Genomic DNA, 16,824 nt, shown 5'->3' with positions numbered 1-16,824 from the left:
TGCCTAAGAAGGCTTCTGGGTCACATCCCTAGCACAGCCACCCCAGGGCCCTCAGCCCCACCCCACCTCCGCCGCCCAGCCTAGGACAGCTTACTGAATCGTCTTGGCAAGCCCATCTTCCTTGCAAAAATCTAGACTAAGAATTTTCCTAGCTTCTTGCCTCTTTCATGACTGAGGCTGCCAGATTTAGTAAGTAAAAATACAAGACATCCAGTTATACTGCTTGAATTTACAACAAATAATTTTTAAATAAGAAATGAATTTTTTAATGTACCTGTCCCATGCAATATTTAGGACATATGTATACTTAAGAAATGTATTCCTTGTTTATCTGAAGTTCACATGTAATGGGGGTATCCTGTGTGTTATTTGCCCACCCTACAAAGGACCAACAGTTCCTTTGATCTGTGTGCTGTGAATATCCCAAACCACTGACTCTCAGCCGCTTTTATCAATGAACTAATTTTTTAACTGTACTAATTTCTCAGTGTCGCAGTTCTTTTACAGAAGCAATTGGGTTTATTTGCATTCCTGCTTTTTCATTGCTTCCAATTGTTAGATGCCACGTTAAGACACTTTCTCCCCCAGCTTCATCTGAAGACGTGTGTTTTGAACGATAAACCTGCACCCTTTTGGGAACCAGAGGACGGACTCCGGACGTCATCAGTGGAGACTATAAGGAGAAGGCCCCCTCCTCACAGGCGAGGGGCTGTCCCAGGGGCGTCTCTCCAGCACAACTGGACCCCGCGCTGCGAGTCCGGACCGACAGGCCAGGCGAGCCGCCACCCCGCGCCCGGCGCCGCGTCCCTGCGCCCGCCCGCACCGCGCCGGCCTTCGGAGCTTCCCGCCCACGGCAGCGCGGCACCAGGCAGGCCTCCGCGGAGAAGGGCGCGGCCGCGGGAAGCGCCGTGAGCCCAGCCGGGCCGAGAGCCTGACCGGCGGGGGCGCGGAGGGCAGGCCCAGTCTGCTCTTTTACCTGGAGCGGCACCACCCTGAGCATCAGGTGGTCAAAATAAAGGTCCACTGCTTCCGTGAAGCCCTTGTAAGTTGTTCTCAGCCTCATGTCAGGGTCTCGGAGTAACCAGCTTGAATGAAAAGGGGAGGGTGATTAGTTTCACCGTCTGGGGGTTTGCTCTGAGCAGGATGACGGCTGAAAAGGAGCAGCTTAAGGGAGCCCAGGGGTGATCCTGGAGGCCAGTCAGGATGCAGGGCAGACGCTGGCACGGGCCAGAACCTGCTTTCCCCCGAGGACCCAGCACCGCTGGCCATTCTAGTTCTGAGTCAGGGCCAGCGGTCTGGCTGCCAGTCAGAGGGACCAAAGCTTTTCATTGAAGCCAAGGCCCATGTCTCAAGACTACGCAACATCTTATCAGAGAGGGGCGAAGACAAAGGGGTCGAGGATCCCTGAGACTGGAGGACACAGGCATCGCCTTCTGCTGCCAGCAGAAAAGGCAGCCTGGGGGCCGAGAGAAGGGGTCTGGCCTCCCCTTTCTAACCCGGCTGTTCCCCATCTGCAGGGGTCCTCGGCATCCAGAGCTCGCCTGGGGTGGGGGGGGAGGGGGAGCTAGAGACAAAGAAAGTTAACCCTGGGCTGGCCTGCTGGGGGAGGGGTGGGGGAGGGGGAGAGGAGGGTGTGGGAGAGTGGGGGAGGGGAGGATGGGGAGGGGGGAGGGGAGAGGGAGGGGGAGAGGAGGGTGTGGGAGAGTGGGGGAGGGGAGGATGGGGAGGGGGGAGGGGAGAGGGAGGGGGAGCTGGAGACAAAGAAGGTTAACCCTGCTCTGGCCTGCCTGTGGTGTTCACCCAGCAGGTAAGCACGGAGCACCACTTCCAGACCTGCAGCCAAGGTGTTTTCCTTATACAGATTCTGAGGAACATTCATGTTTTCCTGCAAAAGGCCCCAGTGCTCCTCGCATCCTGGTCCAGAAGAAGTACAGGCTGAGAAAGCCATGATTGCGTCAGGTCACTGGGTGACCGTGGAGAGACAGCCCCCTGGGGCCAAAGCCTGAGTCCTTCACAGGGAAAGCTCTAGTCTCTGGTCCCCGCTGGGACTCCGTTTGCAGCAAGCCCAGCTCTGCCCCCCGGGAATGCCCGCCCAGGACCTGAGCCCAGGGTGCAGGGAGGCCTGAGGGCTTCAGAGCTCAGACTTAATGGAGGCGCTGCTGACACAGGGTTTCTGATCCGCAGGGAGGAGGGGGCGAGGCTGCCCTGGCTGTGTGAGCCTCAGGGCCCCGCGCCGAGCTGAAGGCCAGCGACCGAGGGTCTGGGCAGTGGGGCAGGCCCTATCGCCCGAGGGTGAGAGTGAGGCCTTCACAGAGCAGAAGGCATCACACAGGACCAGCCTGCCCCCCCACCCCCGCAGACTGGGGAGAGGGAGCTAGCAGCTAGAACCGGGAGCATGGGACCCCGTCAACAGGAAACCCTTCTGCTGGAATATTACTAGTGGTAATAACACCTGGGACCAGGACTGGCCCTGGCGCTAGGTAATCCTGCCCGACTCCTGAGCCAACCACAGGCAGGGTTCTGACTCCTGTGGAGACCCCATCCCAAGATAGCTCATCGGGGCCTGAGATCTGAAGGCAAAAGATAAAACTAAAACAGCGTGTTTCTCCTCTATCAAAATGCTCGCCCCTAAAAAAAAAATGCTTTGTAGCACATCTAAGGAACAGGAGGGTGGGTTTGACTTCTCCCGTTTTTCAGAAAGCAAGGCCCGTCTGGAGCGGGCGGGACCAGACCGAGGCCGAGCCCTGCAGCAGGGCCTGGCGCCTAAGACCGGCCTCCCGGCCCTGCAGCGCGGAGCCACATGGGCTCTGACGGGGACAGTAACTGTGACGTCACTGACGAGGCTGCCCTTTGGGGGCCACTTATTCTGAAAAAGAACCTCCACACAGGGTGAAACGTACACGTAGGCAGCAACTTCAGGCCCATGGGGTGCTCAGCGCTCACACAAGCGCACAGGGCACCCCCAGCCACCGCCGAGGCACGGCCCCGCTCACCTGGGCAGGCCCCCGAGGTCCATCTCGCTGCAGATGTAGGGGCCTGGACGCAGGATCACCCACAGCCCCACCTCCGCCGCCAGCAGGATGAAGGCCCTGGGGGTCAGGGTCACTGACTCTCAGGGCTCAGAGCCCAGCACCCCCTCCCCTCGCCCGCCTGGCCCTCCCCGGGGGGCTGGGGACGCTGAGGGCAGAACACCACCGCCCCTCCCCCGGGGGTCACCGCCAAGCCCCCAGCCTGGGACATCGGTGAGACCACTCTGGGGCACGAGGAGAAGAAAGAGCCTCGCCCGGGGCATGGGGTCCTGACTGAGGGCCTGACCTGAGGCCCCCAGCCCAGCCGGGACCACCCTGCAGAGCCGGGCACCTGGGGAGGGGCCTCAGGGCTGGGCTCGGGGGTGGGGGCAGGCCCGGCCCGGGGGTGGCGGGGTCACGACGGAGGGCGTGGGGCCCGGCACAGGCTCCCCCTGTGGTCCTCTCTGCCCAGGATGCCCCGTGAGTCCCCGTCCCTCAGGCCCCCGGCCCCACCTGGCCGGGTCACAGAACCTACTCCAGGTCCAGGTTCCCAGAGAAGTCGAATGTGCCTCTCTGCGGCTCGTGGAGGTTCCACGGGACATAGCTGTGGCAGGGAAGAGGGTGACAGGTGTGAGGCCTCCAGTGGTTCTCCACTCTGTCTCCCAGACCAGCATCTCCGTCCCTAAAACCCTCATGAGGCTGAAGACGGGTTTCTCACGTGCAGGGCTGGAATGGAGAAGAACTGGAGAGACCAGTGAGCTCACAGAAGCAGCGCAAGCCCCCCACCCCTGCCGGGAGAAGGGCAGGGGGCCAAGAGGTCTGGGGGTATCCCTCCCTCCCCCTTCTCCATCATCCTCTCTCTTCACCAGAGAAAGAAGTAACTTTATGGGCAAAGCAGTTAAAAGTGAGGCAGGCTAGGACCTGGAACCCTTGCCGCATTGCCTGCACCTGGACAAACACCTCCAGCAACAAAATACAGAGAAGCTAAGAGACTAAACACAACCGCATGCACGCAGGGCAAAGGACAGCCAAGACACAGAAAGACCCAGAACCCAGCTGCCATTTCCGAGGTGCCGGGGGCGAAAGCAGGGTCCGTGCAGGACCCCTTCCACGCAGCACCACCAAGTGGGGGGACCACCTAATCCCCACGCCAGCCCCTCCAGACCCACCCCCACCCCTGGGAGGAGCCCCAGTTACTGCTTTTGCTTCCCTCAGGTACACCCTCTCCTGCGACCCTCCTCTGGCCTCTGGTCAGTGCCTGTTGATCAGAGTCCTAGAACCCTGGTCGGCAACAAAAGTAGGGGAAAAAAGGAGCCCTACTCCCCAGCACTGCTCTTAACGCAATACTCAGAATCCCAACCCTGCCACAGACTGAGGTTCTTACCCAAAGAGAAGATCAGGAAATGTAAGCTCCTTAAGTGGCTGCCTGAGTCCCGGATGCCCCTCTCCTGGACGCCACCCACGCCAGCCTCTGGGGGAAGGTCTCCGATTGCAAAGGTGAATAGGTGGCTTCCTGCTTCCACTTCAGACTCAAGAGCTCATACAGACTCTCCTGATCTTATAAGGCAAAATGCTCAGCCCCTGTCAGGAGCCCTGTAACACGAGCATGTGCCCCCCTTAGGACCAGAAATAAATGGATCCCACTAGGTAACCTTCCTGGAAAATCACATACTTTGTTCAACTGATGCTGTCATGGCTCAGAACACCCCGTAACTGTTCTTAGAACTGTCTTCAAAAATCGGTTCATAAACTACCAAGAAAACCCACGTCCTTGACTTATAATCACACATTTTTGCCTGAAGTTTTAATAACCCAGCCTGATCATGCACTTGATTTCATAGACTTGGATCTAAACATCTGTTGGAAATGCTGAAAAAGACATCCACAAAATGATCAAGATTTTTTTCCCAACCGAGCCCATGTGGTAACTGATTCCCGGATCAGCACAGAGGTGGGTGGCCACCACCGGCTGACCCTGCGCTTATTCCAGGAGGGAAACCGCAGCTTCTGAAGACGATTCCAGAAAGCGATATGGAGACAGGTGTGCTGGGAAAGTCCACACACACCTCGGCAAGGGGGGAGGGGGGCTCCTCCCTCAGACCCACGCGGGGGCCAGGCTCCTCCGCCTCAGACCCACGCGGGGGCCGGGCTCCTCCGCCTCAGACCCACGCGGGGGCCGGGCTCCTCCGCCTCAGACCCACGCGGGGGCCGGGCTCCTCCGCCTCAGACCCACGCGGGGGCCGGGCTCCTCCCCCTTACACCCACGGGGGGGCCGGGCTGCTCCCCCTTACACCCACGGGGGGGCCGGGCTGCTCCCCCTTACACCCACGGGGGGGCCGGGCTCCTCCCCCTTACACACACGGGGGGCCGGGCTCCTCCGCCTCAGACCCACGCGGGGGCCGGGCTCCTCCGCCTCAGACCCACGCGGGGGCCGGGCTCCTCCTCCGCCTCAGACCCACGCGGGGGCCGGGCTCCTCCCCCTTACACCCACGGGGGGCCGGGCTCCTCCCCCTTACACCCACGGGGGGCCGGGCTCCTCCCCCTTACACCCACGGGGGGGCCGGGCTCCTCCCCCTTACACCCACGGGGGGGCCGGGCTCCTCCCCCTTACACCCACGGGGGGGCCGGGCTCCTCCCCCTTACACCCACGGGGGGGCCGGGCTGCTCCCCCTTACACCCACGGGGGGGCCGGGCTGCTCCCCCTTACACCCACGGGGGGCCGGGCTCCCCCCCCTTACACCCACGGGGGGCCGGGCTGCTCCCCCTTAGACCCACGGGGGGGCCGGGCTGCTCCCCCTTACACCCACGGGGGGCCGGGCTCCTCCCCCTTACACCCACGGGGGGCCGGGCTCCTCCGCCTCAGACCCACGCGGGGGCCGGGCTCCTCCGCCTCAGACCCACGCGGGGGCCGGGCTCCTCCCCCTTACACCCACGCGGGGCCGGGCTCCTCCCCCTTACACCCACGGGGGGCCGGGCTCCTCCGCCTCAGACCCACGCGGGGGCCGGGCTCCTCCGCCTCAGACCCACGCGGGGGCCGGGCTCCTCCGCCTCAGACCCACGCGGGGGCCGGGCTCCTCCCCCTTACACCCACGGGGGGGCCGGGCTCCTCCCCCTTACACCCACGGGGGGGCCGGGCTCCTCCCCCTTACCCCCACGGGGGGGCCGGGCTGCTCCCCCTTACACCCACGGGGGGGGGCCGGGCTGCTCCCCCTTACACCCACGGGGGGGCCGGGCTGCTCCCCCTTACACCCACGGGGGGGCCGGGCTCCTCCCCCTTACACCCACGGGGGGCCGGGCTCCTCCCCCTTACACCCACGGGGGGCCGGGCTGCTCCCCCTTAGACCCACGCGGGGGCCGGGCTCCTCCCCCTTACACCCACGGGGGGCCGGGCCAGGTGAGGGGCGCGGGGCGCGGGGCGGCGCTCACGTGGTCAGCGTGTTGAGGCCACAGGCCCGCAGCTTCAGGAGACGGTCCCTCCAGTAGGCCCGGGGCACCCGGAAGTAGTGGATGGAGCCCCCGAAGATCCAGAAGGCCGAGTTCTCCAGCTTGAAGTTCTGGCCATCGGCCCGCAGCCCTAGGTGCCGGCGCCACAACAACGAGGCGCCGAGGCCGCTCCAGTTCAGCCTGCAGGAGACAGGGCCTCAGAGCCGCCCGCCAGCCGGGCGCGGGGGCTGCGGGCAGCCGGTCCCCGCCTCCGCCTCCAGCCCCCGGACGGCCCCGACGCCAGCAGACTCGAGGCTGCCACGCGCGTCAGCGGCGCTCACACCCAGCCAGCGAGGAACAGACAAGCCGGCTTTCAACACGGGGCCACACTCAGAAGGGAGGTCGGGGTGCACACGGGCAGAGGCCTAAGGGCGGAGAAGCTGCCTTTCGGTGCTGGGACCGAGAGGAGTCGGGGCGGACGTGGCTTCCTACAGCGGCCACAGGACACACATCAAAGCAGCGGCTACTTGACATGGTACCTCGGGGTCACCTCAAGGTCACAGCCCCCAGGCTGGCGGAGCAGATACCTGGAGAGAGGGACCAGTTAGGAACAGCGTCTGCTCAGGGACCCTGCGTCCAAGGTTCATGTTCCTGAGGACCGGGTGTGGCCGAGGGGCGTCTGGACGGGGAGCACCCACCAGGGGGCTGCCAGGAAGGTGAGTCCACAGAATGTGCGCCCTGGAGTTGGAGGACTGGCGGCGGGGAGGGAGCCCTCACGCGACACACAACCCCCACCCCATCACCCTGCCAGCCCGTCTCTCAGAGGAAGCAGTGAGACAAGCTGGACGCTGAGGAGAGCTGGGGACGGGAGGACAGGAATGGTCACTGCTGCCTTGGCCCTGCTTTGAAAAGGCCCCTACGCCTCTCTGGTGTTTCCATTTATCTTCAAACAGAAGCTAAACTCAAACACGGTTGAAAGAGGCTCATAAGAACCAGCCCTGGCTGAGACACAGTCTTGCCCGCCCAAGCCTCACCGGCCACGGGCGTGTGTGGAGGCCATCTCTCCCCCCGCCTCCACGCCACGGGCTCGGGTCTGACCGGCCATGTAACGGGCAGTGTGGACGGACTGCCCCAGCCTGTGCTCCTCAGCTGTGCAGACCCCGGCTGGTCCCACACCTGGTCCTCGCTGAGACTGGGACAGAAACTGAGATGTCTCCCCCGCAATGACAGTGACTGCACGTCTGCTGAAGCGAGACATAAGAGGCAGCGACAGGGACAGCCACTGTGGAGAACAGTCTGGAGAGTCCTTCGAAATCTAAAAACAGAACTACCATATGATCTGGCAATCCCACTCCTGGGCGTATAGCTGTAGTACCATAATTCCTTACCAGCTGAGCCACAGGGAAGCCCAAGAACACTGGAGTGCGTAGCCTTTCCCTTTTCCAGGGCATCTTCCCAACCCAGGGATTGAACCAGGGTCTCCTGCACTGAGGCACATTCTTTACCAGCTGAGCTACCAGGGAAGCCCTATAATTCAGAAAGACACATGCACCCCAGCGCTCATTGCAGCACTATTTACAATAGCCAGGACATGGAAGCCACCTAGACGTCCGTCGACAGATGAATGGATAAAGATGTGGTACAAAGGAATATTACTCAGCCACAAAAAGAACAAAATAACGCCACTTGCAGCAATACAGATGGACCTAGAGAGTTCATACTGAGTAAAGCAAATCAAAGGCAAATATATGATATTGCTTATAATGTAGACCCTAAAAAGAGTGGTACAAATGAACTTACAAAATAGAACTAAAATCACGAATGTAAAAGAACAAACACAAAGTTACGGTCACCAGTGGATGGGGGAGGAATACACTTGGAGACTGTGAAATGGTCATCTGTGGGTAACTGTAAACCTATCAGTGGCTTCCTTCTTCAAAAAGTTCCATGTTCCAAGTGACTTAAAATGAAATTTAAAAATACAGTTCTCCCAAATGACCACCTGCACAGGGATGTAGAAACAAAAGCAGGATCTCTGAGAGGAGAGTCTGGACGTGAGCCCTGGGCCTCCCCTTGGTAGTGCCATCGCTGGGGGCTGCAGACCCTGGCTCCCTGGCATGGCCGTGCCCCAGCAACTGCGGCCATCACCTGTCCTAAGTGCTCACAAGGGCTGCACGAGGGTCGGGCACCAGGGAAGTACGAGGAAAGAGCCTGTGGCAAGGCCGCCCTCACGAGCCACAAGGCATGCTGTCCACGGGACACGCAGGGACGGGCTCAACGAGACTTGCTGTCAAAGATGTATCTTACAAGCAGCAAAAGCATCTTCTCACTGTTTGAAATTAATTCATTTTAACATGCTTTGCAAATAGAATAGCTTCAGTAGGCTTTTTGTGTCCCTGATATGAACAATCCCAATCTTTCCATTCTTTCCCATTTAATTCAGCTGCTGCTGCTAAGTCGCTTCAGTCATGTCCAACTCTGTGTGACCCCATAGACGGCAGCCTACCAGGCTCCCCCGTCCCTGGGATTCTGCAGGCAAAAACACTGGAGTGGGTTGCCATTTCCTTCTCCAATGCAGGAAAGTGAAAAGCGAAAGTGAAGTCACTCGGTTGTATCCAACTCTTAGCGACCCCGTGGACTACAGCCTACCAGACTCCTCCATCCACGGGATTTTCCAGGCAAGAGTACTGGAGTGGGGTGCCGTTGCCTTCTCTGTTTAATTCAGCATTTCACTATCTTTAACGTGCTGGTTGTTGTGCCAAGTCATCTTATTTCAGTTGTCAATTTCATGGTGAAAGCACTGTCCACTGGGCAGCTGCCCGAAGCCAAGAGTCTGCAGACGCCAGACTCCACACGCCCCCCCACCTTGTGCCTGCGTGCAGTCTGCCAGCTGAGAACAGTTTTCACATTTGTAAATGGTTGGAAAAAATCAAAAGAAGAATACTTAGGGACATAAAACAGTTGTATTGAACTTGACATTTCAGCATCCATAATTTTACTGATAACCTGCCACCTGTCTACACAGTCTGTGCTGCTCGGGCTCAGTGACGTGACGGCAGACAGCAGGGTCCTCAAACCTGGACACACTCACCACCTGGGCCTTGCAGGACCCTGCCCACCCGCCCTGGAGCGTGAGCCCCAGCATGGCACAAGGAGGCCTGTGAGCTCCGTGGCCACCGCCTGGCCGCCTCCCGCCCCCGCCTGCCTCCCGGGCCGCGCCTGGCTCGGCACCAGCTCCTGCTGCTCGTGGGAGGCCTCCAGCTCACCCACAGCCGAGCACGGTCTCCCCGCTCTCTGAGCACATCTTCTCCAAAGAACACACTCTACCTTCCTTCACGCATCGTGTTGCACGGGCTTCCGTGGCCTTCAGCCTCACCTAACCTCCCCGCGCTCACCCAGGCGAGGAGGGGCAGAGCTGCGTGCAGATTCTCTGCTTCACAACAGGCACACTGATCACTGACGGTCCAGCAGTGCACGCACACACACACACACACACGCACACACACACTGATCACTGACCATCCAGCAGTGCACACACACACACTGATCACTGACCATCCAGCAGTGCACACACACACACACACACACTGATCACTGACCATCCAGCAGTGCACACACACACACACACACACACTGATCACTGACCATCCAGCAGTGCACACACACACACACACACACACACACTGATCACTGACCATCCAGCAGTGCACACACACACACACGCACACTGATCACTGACCATCCAGCAATGCACACACACACACACACACACACACTGATCACTGACCATCCAGCAGTGCACACACACACACACGCACACTGATCACTGACCATCCAGCAGTGCACACACACACACACACACACTGATCACTGACCATCCAGCAGTGCACACACACACACACGCACACTGATCACTGACCATCCAGCAGTGCACACACACACACACACACACTGATCACTGACCATCCAGCAGTGCACACACACACACACACGCACACTGATCACTGACCATCCAGCAGTGCACACACACACATACACACACGCACACTGATCACTGACCATCCAGCAGTGCACACACACACATACACACACGCACACTGATCACTGACCGTCCAGCAGTGCACACACACACATGCACACTGATCACGACTGCCCAGCAGTGCACACACACACACACACACAGGGGCACACTGATCACTGACCATCCAGCAGTACACACACACACACACACACAGGGGCACACTGATCACTGACCGTCCAGCAGTGGACACACACTCACACTCACACACACATGCACACCGATCACTGACCATCCCAGCAGTGCACACACACACACACACACACACACACACACACACGCACACTGATCACTGACCATCCAGCAGTGCACACACACTCACACACACGCACACTGATCACTGACCATCCAGCAGTGCACACACACTCACACACACACACAGGGGCACACTGATCACTGACCATCCAGCAGTGCGCACACACACACACACACACACAGGGGCACACTGATCACTGACCGTCCAGCAGTGGACACACACTCACACTCACACACACACGCACACCGATCACTGACCATCCCAGCAGTGCACACATACACACACACACACACACACTGATCACTGACCATCCAGCAGTGCACACACACTCACACACACGCACACTGATCACTGACCATCCAGCAGTGCACACACACTCACACACACACACAGGGGCACACTGATCACTGACTGTCCAGCAGTGCACACACACTCACACACACACACGGGCACACACACACACACACACTGATCACTGACCATCCAGCAGGGCACACACTCACACACACACACACAGGGGCACACTGATCACAACCGTCCAGCAGTTCACACACACTCACACACACACTCACACACACACACACACACACACAGGCACACTGATCACTGACCATCCAGCAGTGCACACACACACACACGCACACTGATCACTGACCACCCAGCAGTGCACACACTCACACACACACACACACACACACAGGGGCACACTGATCACGACTGTCTAGCAGTTCAGACACACTCACACACACCCTCACACACACTCACACACACACGCACACTGATCACTGACCGTCCAACAGTGCACACATACACACACACACACACACTGATCACTGACCGTCCAGCAGTGCACACATATACACACACACACACACACACACGGGCCTGCTGGTCACTGACTGTCCAGCAGTGCACACACACACACACACGTGCACACTGATCACTGCCCATCCAGCAGTGCGCGGGCACACACACTCACACACACACACACACGGGCACACACACACACACTGATCACTGACCATCCAGCAGTGCACACACTAACACACACACACACAGGGGCACACTGATCACGACCGTCCAGCAGTGCACACACACTCACACACACCCTCACACACACACACACACACACGGGCACACTGATCACTGACCATCCAGCAGTGCACACACACACACATGCACACTGATCACTGACCATCCAGCAGTGCACACACACACACACGCACACACACACGGGCCTGCTGGTCACTGACTGTCCAGCAGTGCACACACACACACACACGTGCACACTGATCACTGCCCATCCAGCAGTGCGCGGGCACACACACTCACACACACACACGGGCACACACACACACACGGGTACACACAGACACACACGGCACACTGATCACTGACCGTCCAGCGGTGAATGCACAAATACACATACAAACACACACACACACACCCCCCACTGAGCAATCATTCCACCAGGAAGCAGTCCCTGATCACTGGCCAGAACTTCAACAGAAGAGCTCCTGGGAGTTCCCCAAGTCACTGACATAACATCTGTTCACAACCCCATCTCCCCAAAAGCTGTGAGGGCCTCCCCCACCTGGCAGGTGCAGGGGTGCAGGTGGGGTGGGAGATGGCTCTCTGTGACCCCTTGCCCCCGTGGATGACAAGTCATTGGGCTCTGTCTCCAGGTGTGCCCTTCCCCTGCCCGTGCCACGCCTGGAGCTCGTCAGAAACGCAGACACGCAGGCCCTACTGGGACCTACTGAGTCCAAGTCTGCACTGTGGCCGTTCCCCAGGGTAGACCTGAGATCAGCAGCCTTGCAGCTTGTCCTCTGAAACACATCTGCAGAGACTCCTCCAGGGTGGGGCTTCTCCTTACCCGTCTCTCTAGATCCTATGATTTTCTAGATTAAAAAAATCTTCCTCTCGGTGTTCATTAAGAGGGGTAAAATTAACACTGAAAAGAGCAAAGCTGGAGTTGCTATCAAAGGCCAAACACTGGAGAACCAGCAGCTTTGAGGACTTTCTGGTAGGTAAATAACGAGTTCTCAATACACTAATAATAGGAATGGCTCCACCAGGAAAACCAGGGTGATAAACGCTGGGTCTCTCCAAGGAGGACTTTCTGGTAGGTAACTAACAAGTCCTCAGTACACTAATAATAGGGACGGCTGCACCGGGAAAACCAGGATAACAAATGCTGGGTTTCTCCAAGGAACACTGTGAGAGAACAAGGTGATACATGTCAGAGCCCCATAAACAACAACGTAAACAGTCACTAATACAGACGATGATCATCAGTGCTGCTGCTCGTTACACTAATAACCACCTCCGGCTTCCCGAGCAGCTGACGAGCCACGGTTGAGAAAGGCACCAGGGCCTGTGGCGGGCTCAGGCGGGGGCCTCTCCTTCTGACGGAGGCCTGTGCGCTCGGAGCCCACCAACCCCAGGGAAGCCCTGCTTACTGCTGCTTTCCCGCGAGCAGTTCATTCCTGATGAAACTAAAAAGAAAACAAAAAACATTTATTTATTTGGCTGCTCTGGGGCTTAGCAGTGGCACATGGGATCTTCAGTTTTCAATGTGGCACGCAGAACATTCAGTTGCCACATGCGGGATCCAGTTCCCTGACCAGGGCTAGAAGCTGGGCCCCCTGCACGAGGGCACAGTCTCAGCCACCGGACCACCAGGGACGTGCCCTGATGACACTTTCTGCGGAGACCAGGGCCGCTGCCTTCCTTCCAGCAGGAGCTCCCATCTACACTCTCTTCTGAATTCCGGATGCCTCTCTGTCTCCGCACATAACGCACACCGGTGCCCACTTGGTGAGGTTCCGCTGAGTCTGCGTCCAGGGCTTCGCTCTAAAGATGCTGACCGTGAAAACACACCGCCCATCCACGTGGCCGTGCCTGAGGCTGTCACCCAGGAGAACACGATGAAGACACCCTCACACTTGGGACTGAAATACACGCTTCTCCTCATCACTCTGAAGACGGATGTGGCCACACGCTCCTGAGGCCCAGCTTCATCAGCCACCCGGTCTCCGGAACCGCCCACCTGGGGGCTTGGGGTCTCACCAGCCTTCAGCTGTGTGCAGTCAGCGGGGGCTGGGGGCCTGGGGAGGGATCCACCCCCTCCCCATTCCTGGCCAGCGCCTCTGACACCCCCACTCCAGAAGAGTGCCGCCTGCATCAGCCCATGAGCCCCGAGATCTGCAGCTCTGCCCGGGTCTGCCCAGCCTCGTGGCTGCACTCCTTGGCCGTGTGCACCAGGCCATGGCTCCTGCTTCGCTGGGAGAGGCGTTAACTGTTTCCAGAGGGCTGGCCTTCCATCCATCGGGCAGCATCCGCAGGCCTGTGCCCACCGCTCCTGGCACCCCTGCCCATCCCCGTGGGAAGGACCTGGTGAGCGGGGGAGTTCTGGCCCCGCAGGCCAGGCCAGCAGCCCTGTCTAAAGCCCATAGGAGTTCATGTGTGAACAATATCTACTCGAGGAGACCCCAAGACCCCGTCGTGCAGTGACACCCCTCATTCGGATTCCACCACACACGAACAGCACAGAGTGACCGGACGTCAGGGGACCCCGTGCTCTCACTTTGGGGAACGTTCCCACTGGCAGCAGCGGCAGAGGATGTGCCCAGAAGGGAAAGCTCTGTGAGCAAACCTCCAGGCGCCCCCATGACAAGACTCTGATCTCGAAGACTCGAGGAATCAGAAGAAAAGGATTGGACCGAACAAGTGCAACCTAAATAAATTGCTTTCAAAGTCCACCCCATGGGACTTACCTCCTGAGACAGACAGAGCTGGGTTAGCTCTTAGAGGACACAGACTGGACACACAGATCTAACCCTCAGACCACAGAGCTCAGGCTGACCCAACAGAAAGAGAATCTGCTGTTTACTTACTTAATGTAAATGTCGATCAAGACTTAAAATGAGCGCCTCATACAGTCAGAGATTCTAGTTCAGAAATCTCACCCACAGACGTTCACTGCAGCCTGGTTTGCAGCCATGGATGTCTTTCAGGAGGGAGCAGTTTGAATAACTGGACAGATAGAGTGCCGCCTACAGCCGTCTTCGTACGCACGGGACACCCCTGAGCATCTCCATGATGGGGGCCACCTCCGGGCGGGGAGATGGGAACCCAGGGACCTCATTTTCCCCTTTACTTTATTTGAAGGCTTCATCCTTCTTCCTAGATGACCTAGTCACAAAATAACTTGCGTTGTTTGTAAGAACAACGCAAAGGTGCTCTTGAAAGGAACAGCCCCGCCAACCATCGTGGGAGGCGGGGGGCGGGAGCAGGGGCAGTAACTAAGGGTCTCCTGTGCACCCCCGTTGAGACGCACCCGCTTTCTTACCACGAGCCTCTAAGAATCCACTGCCCTTTCGTCCAGGAGAGGCAGCACACGAGGGGGACTCTCAACACAGCCTTTGACAGCCAGACCAATCGATTTAAGCAAACATAAAAGTAAATGGTGAGCAGGCAGCAAGCCCCCGCTGCTGGATGCTGGACGGGGCCTGGTGCCCTCAGACCCCACGCGTCCTGAGAGGGTCTCTGAGCCCTGGCGTCTCCTGCCGCTTCACCAGAAGAGCATTCCAGGTGACACGAGAGGACTGGAGTCGCATCATGGAAATGAAGCATGTTTACTTCCCCGGCTCCTTCCAAGAGGAGAGGACTCCTTGGCCGGAGTCCTGATATTTGGGGGGCTGAGGCTCCGGAGGCCTCAGGGCTGGTCTCTGGGGCACCCTGGTCACCTGATCACAGACCTTCAGCATCCACGCACTTGCTGAGACCCCGGTCACCCGATCACAGACCCTCAGCATCCACGCACTTGCTGAGACCCCAGTCCCCTGATCACAGACCCTCAGCGTCCACGCACTTGCTGAGACCCCAGTCCCCCGATCACAGACCCTCAGCGTCCACGCACTTGCTGAGACCCCAGTCCCCCGATCACAGACCCTCAGCGTCCACGCACTTGCTGAGACCCCAGTCCCCCGATCACAGACCCTCAGCGTCCACGCACTTGCTGAGACCCCAGTCCCCTGATCACAGACCTTCAGCGTCCACGCATTTGCTGAGATCCCGGTCCCCCAGTCACAGACCCTCAGCACCCACCCTCTCCTCTGGCACAGGGTCTCAGACACCTGCCCCCCTTCCCCAGGTGTGTCAGGGGTGACACTCCCACGGGCTGAGAGCTTTGCTGCCAGAACGTGAGACCTGGAGCGTTCCAGCAGCGATGACTTGGGCTCCACGGAGAGCAGCGTACGGAACAGCCGAAGCCCATAAAACCCGTGACCTCACAGATGCCTGGAAGGACATGGTCCGGCACTCAACGCCCTCAGAGGAGGGGACCAAAGAGAGCGACCTGGTTCCGAGGCTGTGACCCATGTCCCCGGGTCGCCTGAGAGGTCCTTCTCCTCTCCCTCCCAGGGGAGGAGCGACTTTCTGGAACCCAGACCCTGGCAGGGCGGGAGCAGCAAAGACAACCTCCCTCGGGAGGCGATGCAGGCGGCCCGCCTCGGCTCTGGCCCTGCCGACTCTGCAGCTGACCTCTAGCTTAGAGAGACACAGAGCTCCCTGGGGGTTGCTCAGTGAGGCGCAGATACTGAGGGAAGGTCCTGAACGGGAACCACGCCCTTGTCACACCAGGCAGGCATTCTTGTGCTTGTGGAGAAGGAGAGGTTCGGAGCCGAGGTTCACCCAGCACACACACCCTGGACCCCAAGAAACATGCCAAGTGAAGAAAGTCAGCCAAGGCAGAGGGTTACACCTCTGTAAGCTTGAGAGGATGCCAGGTAGTGTCTGAGGCCAAATGCAGCATATGAGTGTTCTTGGGGAGATGCGAGCATGGGACCCAGGGGCACCAGTGAGCTTCCGGGGCTGGTGGACACCCACTCTGTCACAGCTGCGGTGGTCGCTCCACGGATGGTGCATGTGTCAGAACCCAGCAGACACACCTGCTACACGTGCGACTGATTACACGACGGTTATACTGCCATCAAGGTGATTTTTTTAAGACCAATGTTCAAGCTAAAAAACCAAAGGCTGAAATCTTCCTCAAA

General features: G+C 58.9%; 1 protein-coding gene across 2 annotated transcripts in view; it reads right to left on the bottom strand.

Moving 5' to 3' along the window:
- LOC122680122 (beta-galactosidase-1-like protein 2) overlaps positions 1 to 16,824 on the bottom strand; it is a 39,202-nt gene that overhangs the window by 20,308 nt on the left and 2,070 nt on the right. The window contains exons 2-5 of one of the 2 annotated variants that reach the window (XM_043881155.1): positions 6,435 to 6,632; positions 3,544 to 3,612; positions 2,994 to 3,089; positions 977 to 1,085 (exon numbers count right to left, since the gene is read on the bottom strand). In XM_043881155.1, the coding sequence (XP_043737090.1) occupies positions 977 to 1,085; positions 2,994 to 3,089; positions 3,544 to 3,612; positions 6,435 to 6,632 (472 nt within the window). The remainder of the gene's footprint in view (positions 1 to 976; positions 1,086 to 2,993; positions 3,090 to 3,543; positions 3,613 to 6,434; positions 6,633 to 16,824) is intronic. The other variant, XM_043881242.1, reaches the window with a different exon arrangement.

The sequence above is a fragment of the Cervus elaphus genome, chromosome 1, assembly GCF_910594005.1.
Source record: "Cervus elaphus chromosome 1, mCerEla1.1, whole genome shotgun sequence".
Classification (NCBI taxonomy): domain Eukaryota; kingdom Metazoa; phylum Chordata; class Mammalia; order Artiodactyla; family Cervidae; genus Cervus; species Cervus elaphus.
Note: the sequence above shows the minus strand (reverse complement) of the source record. Positions and strands in the feature narration are given on the sequence as shown.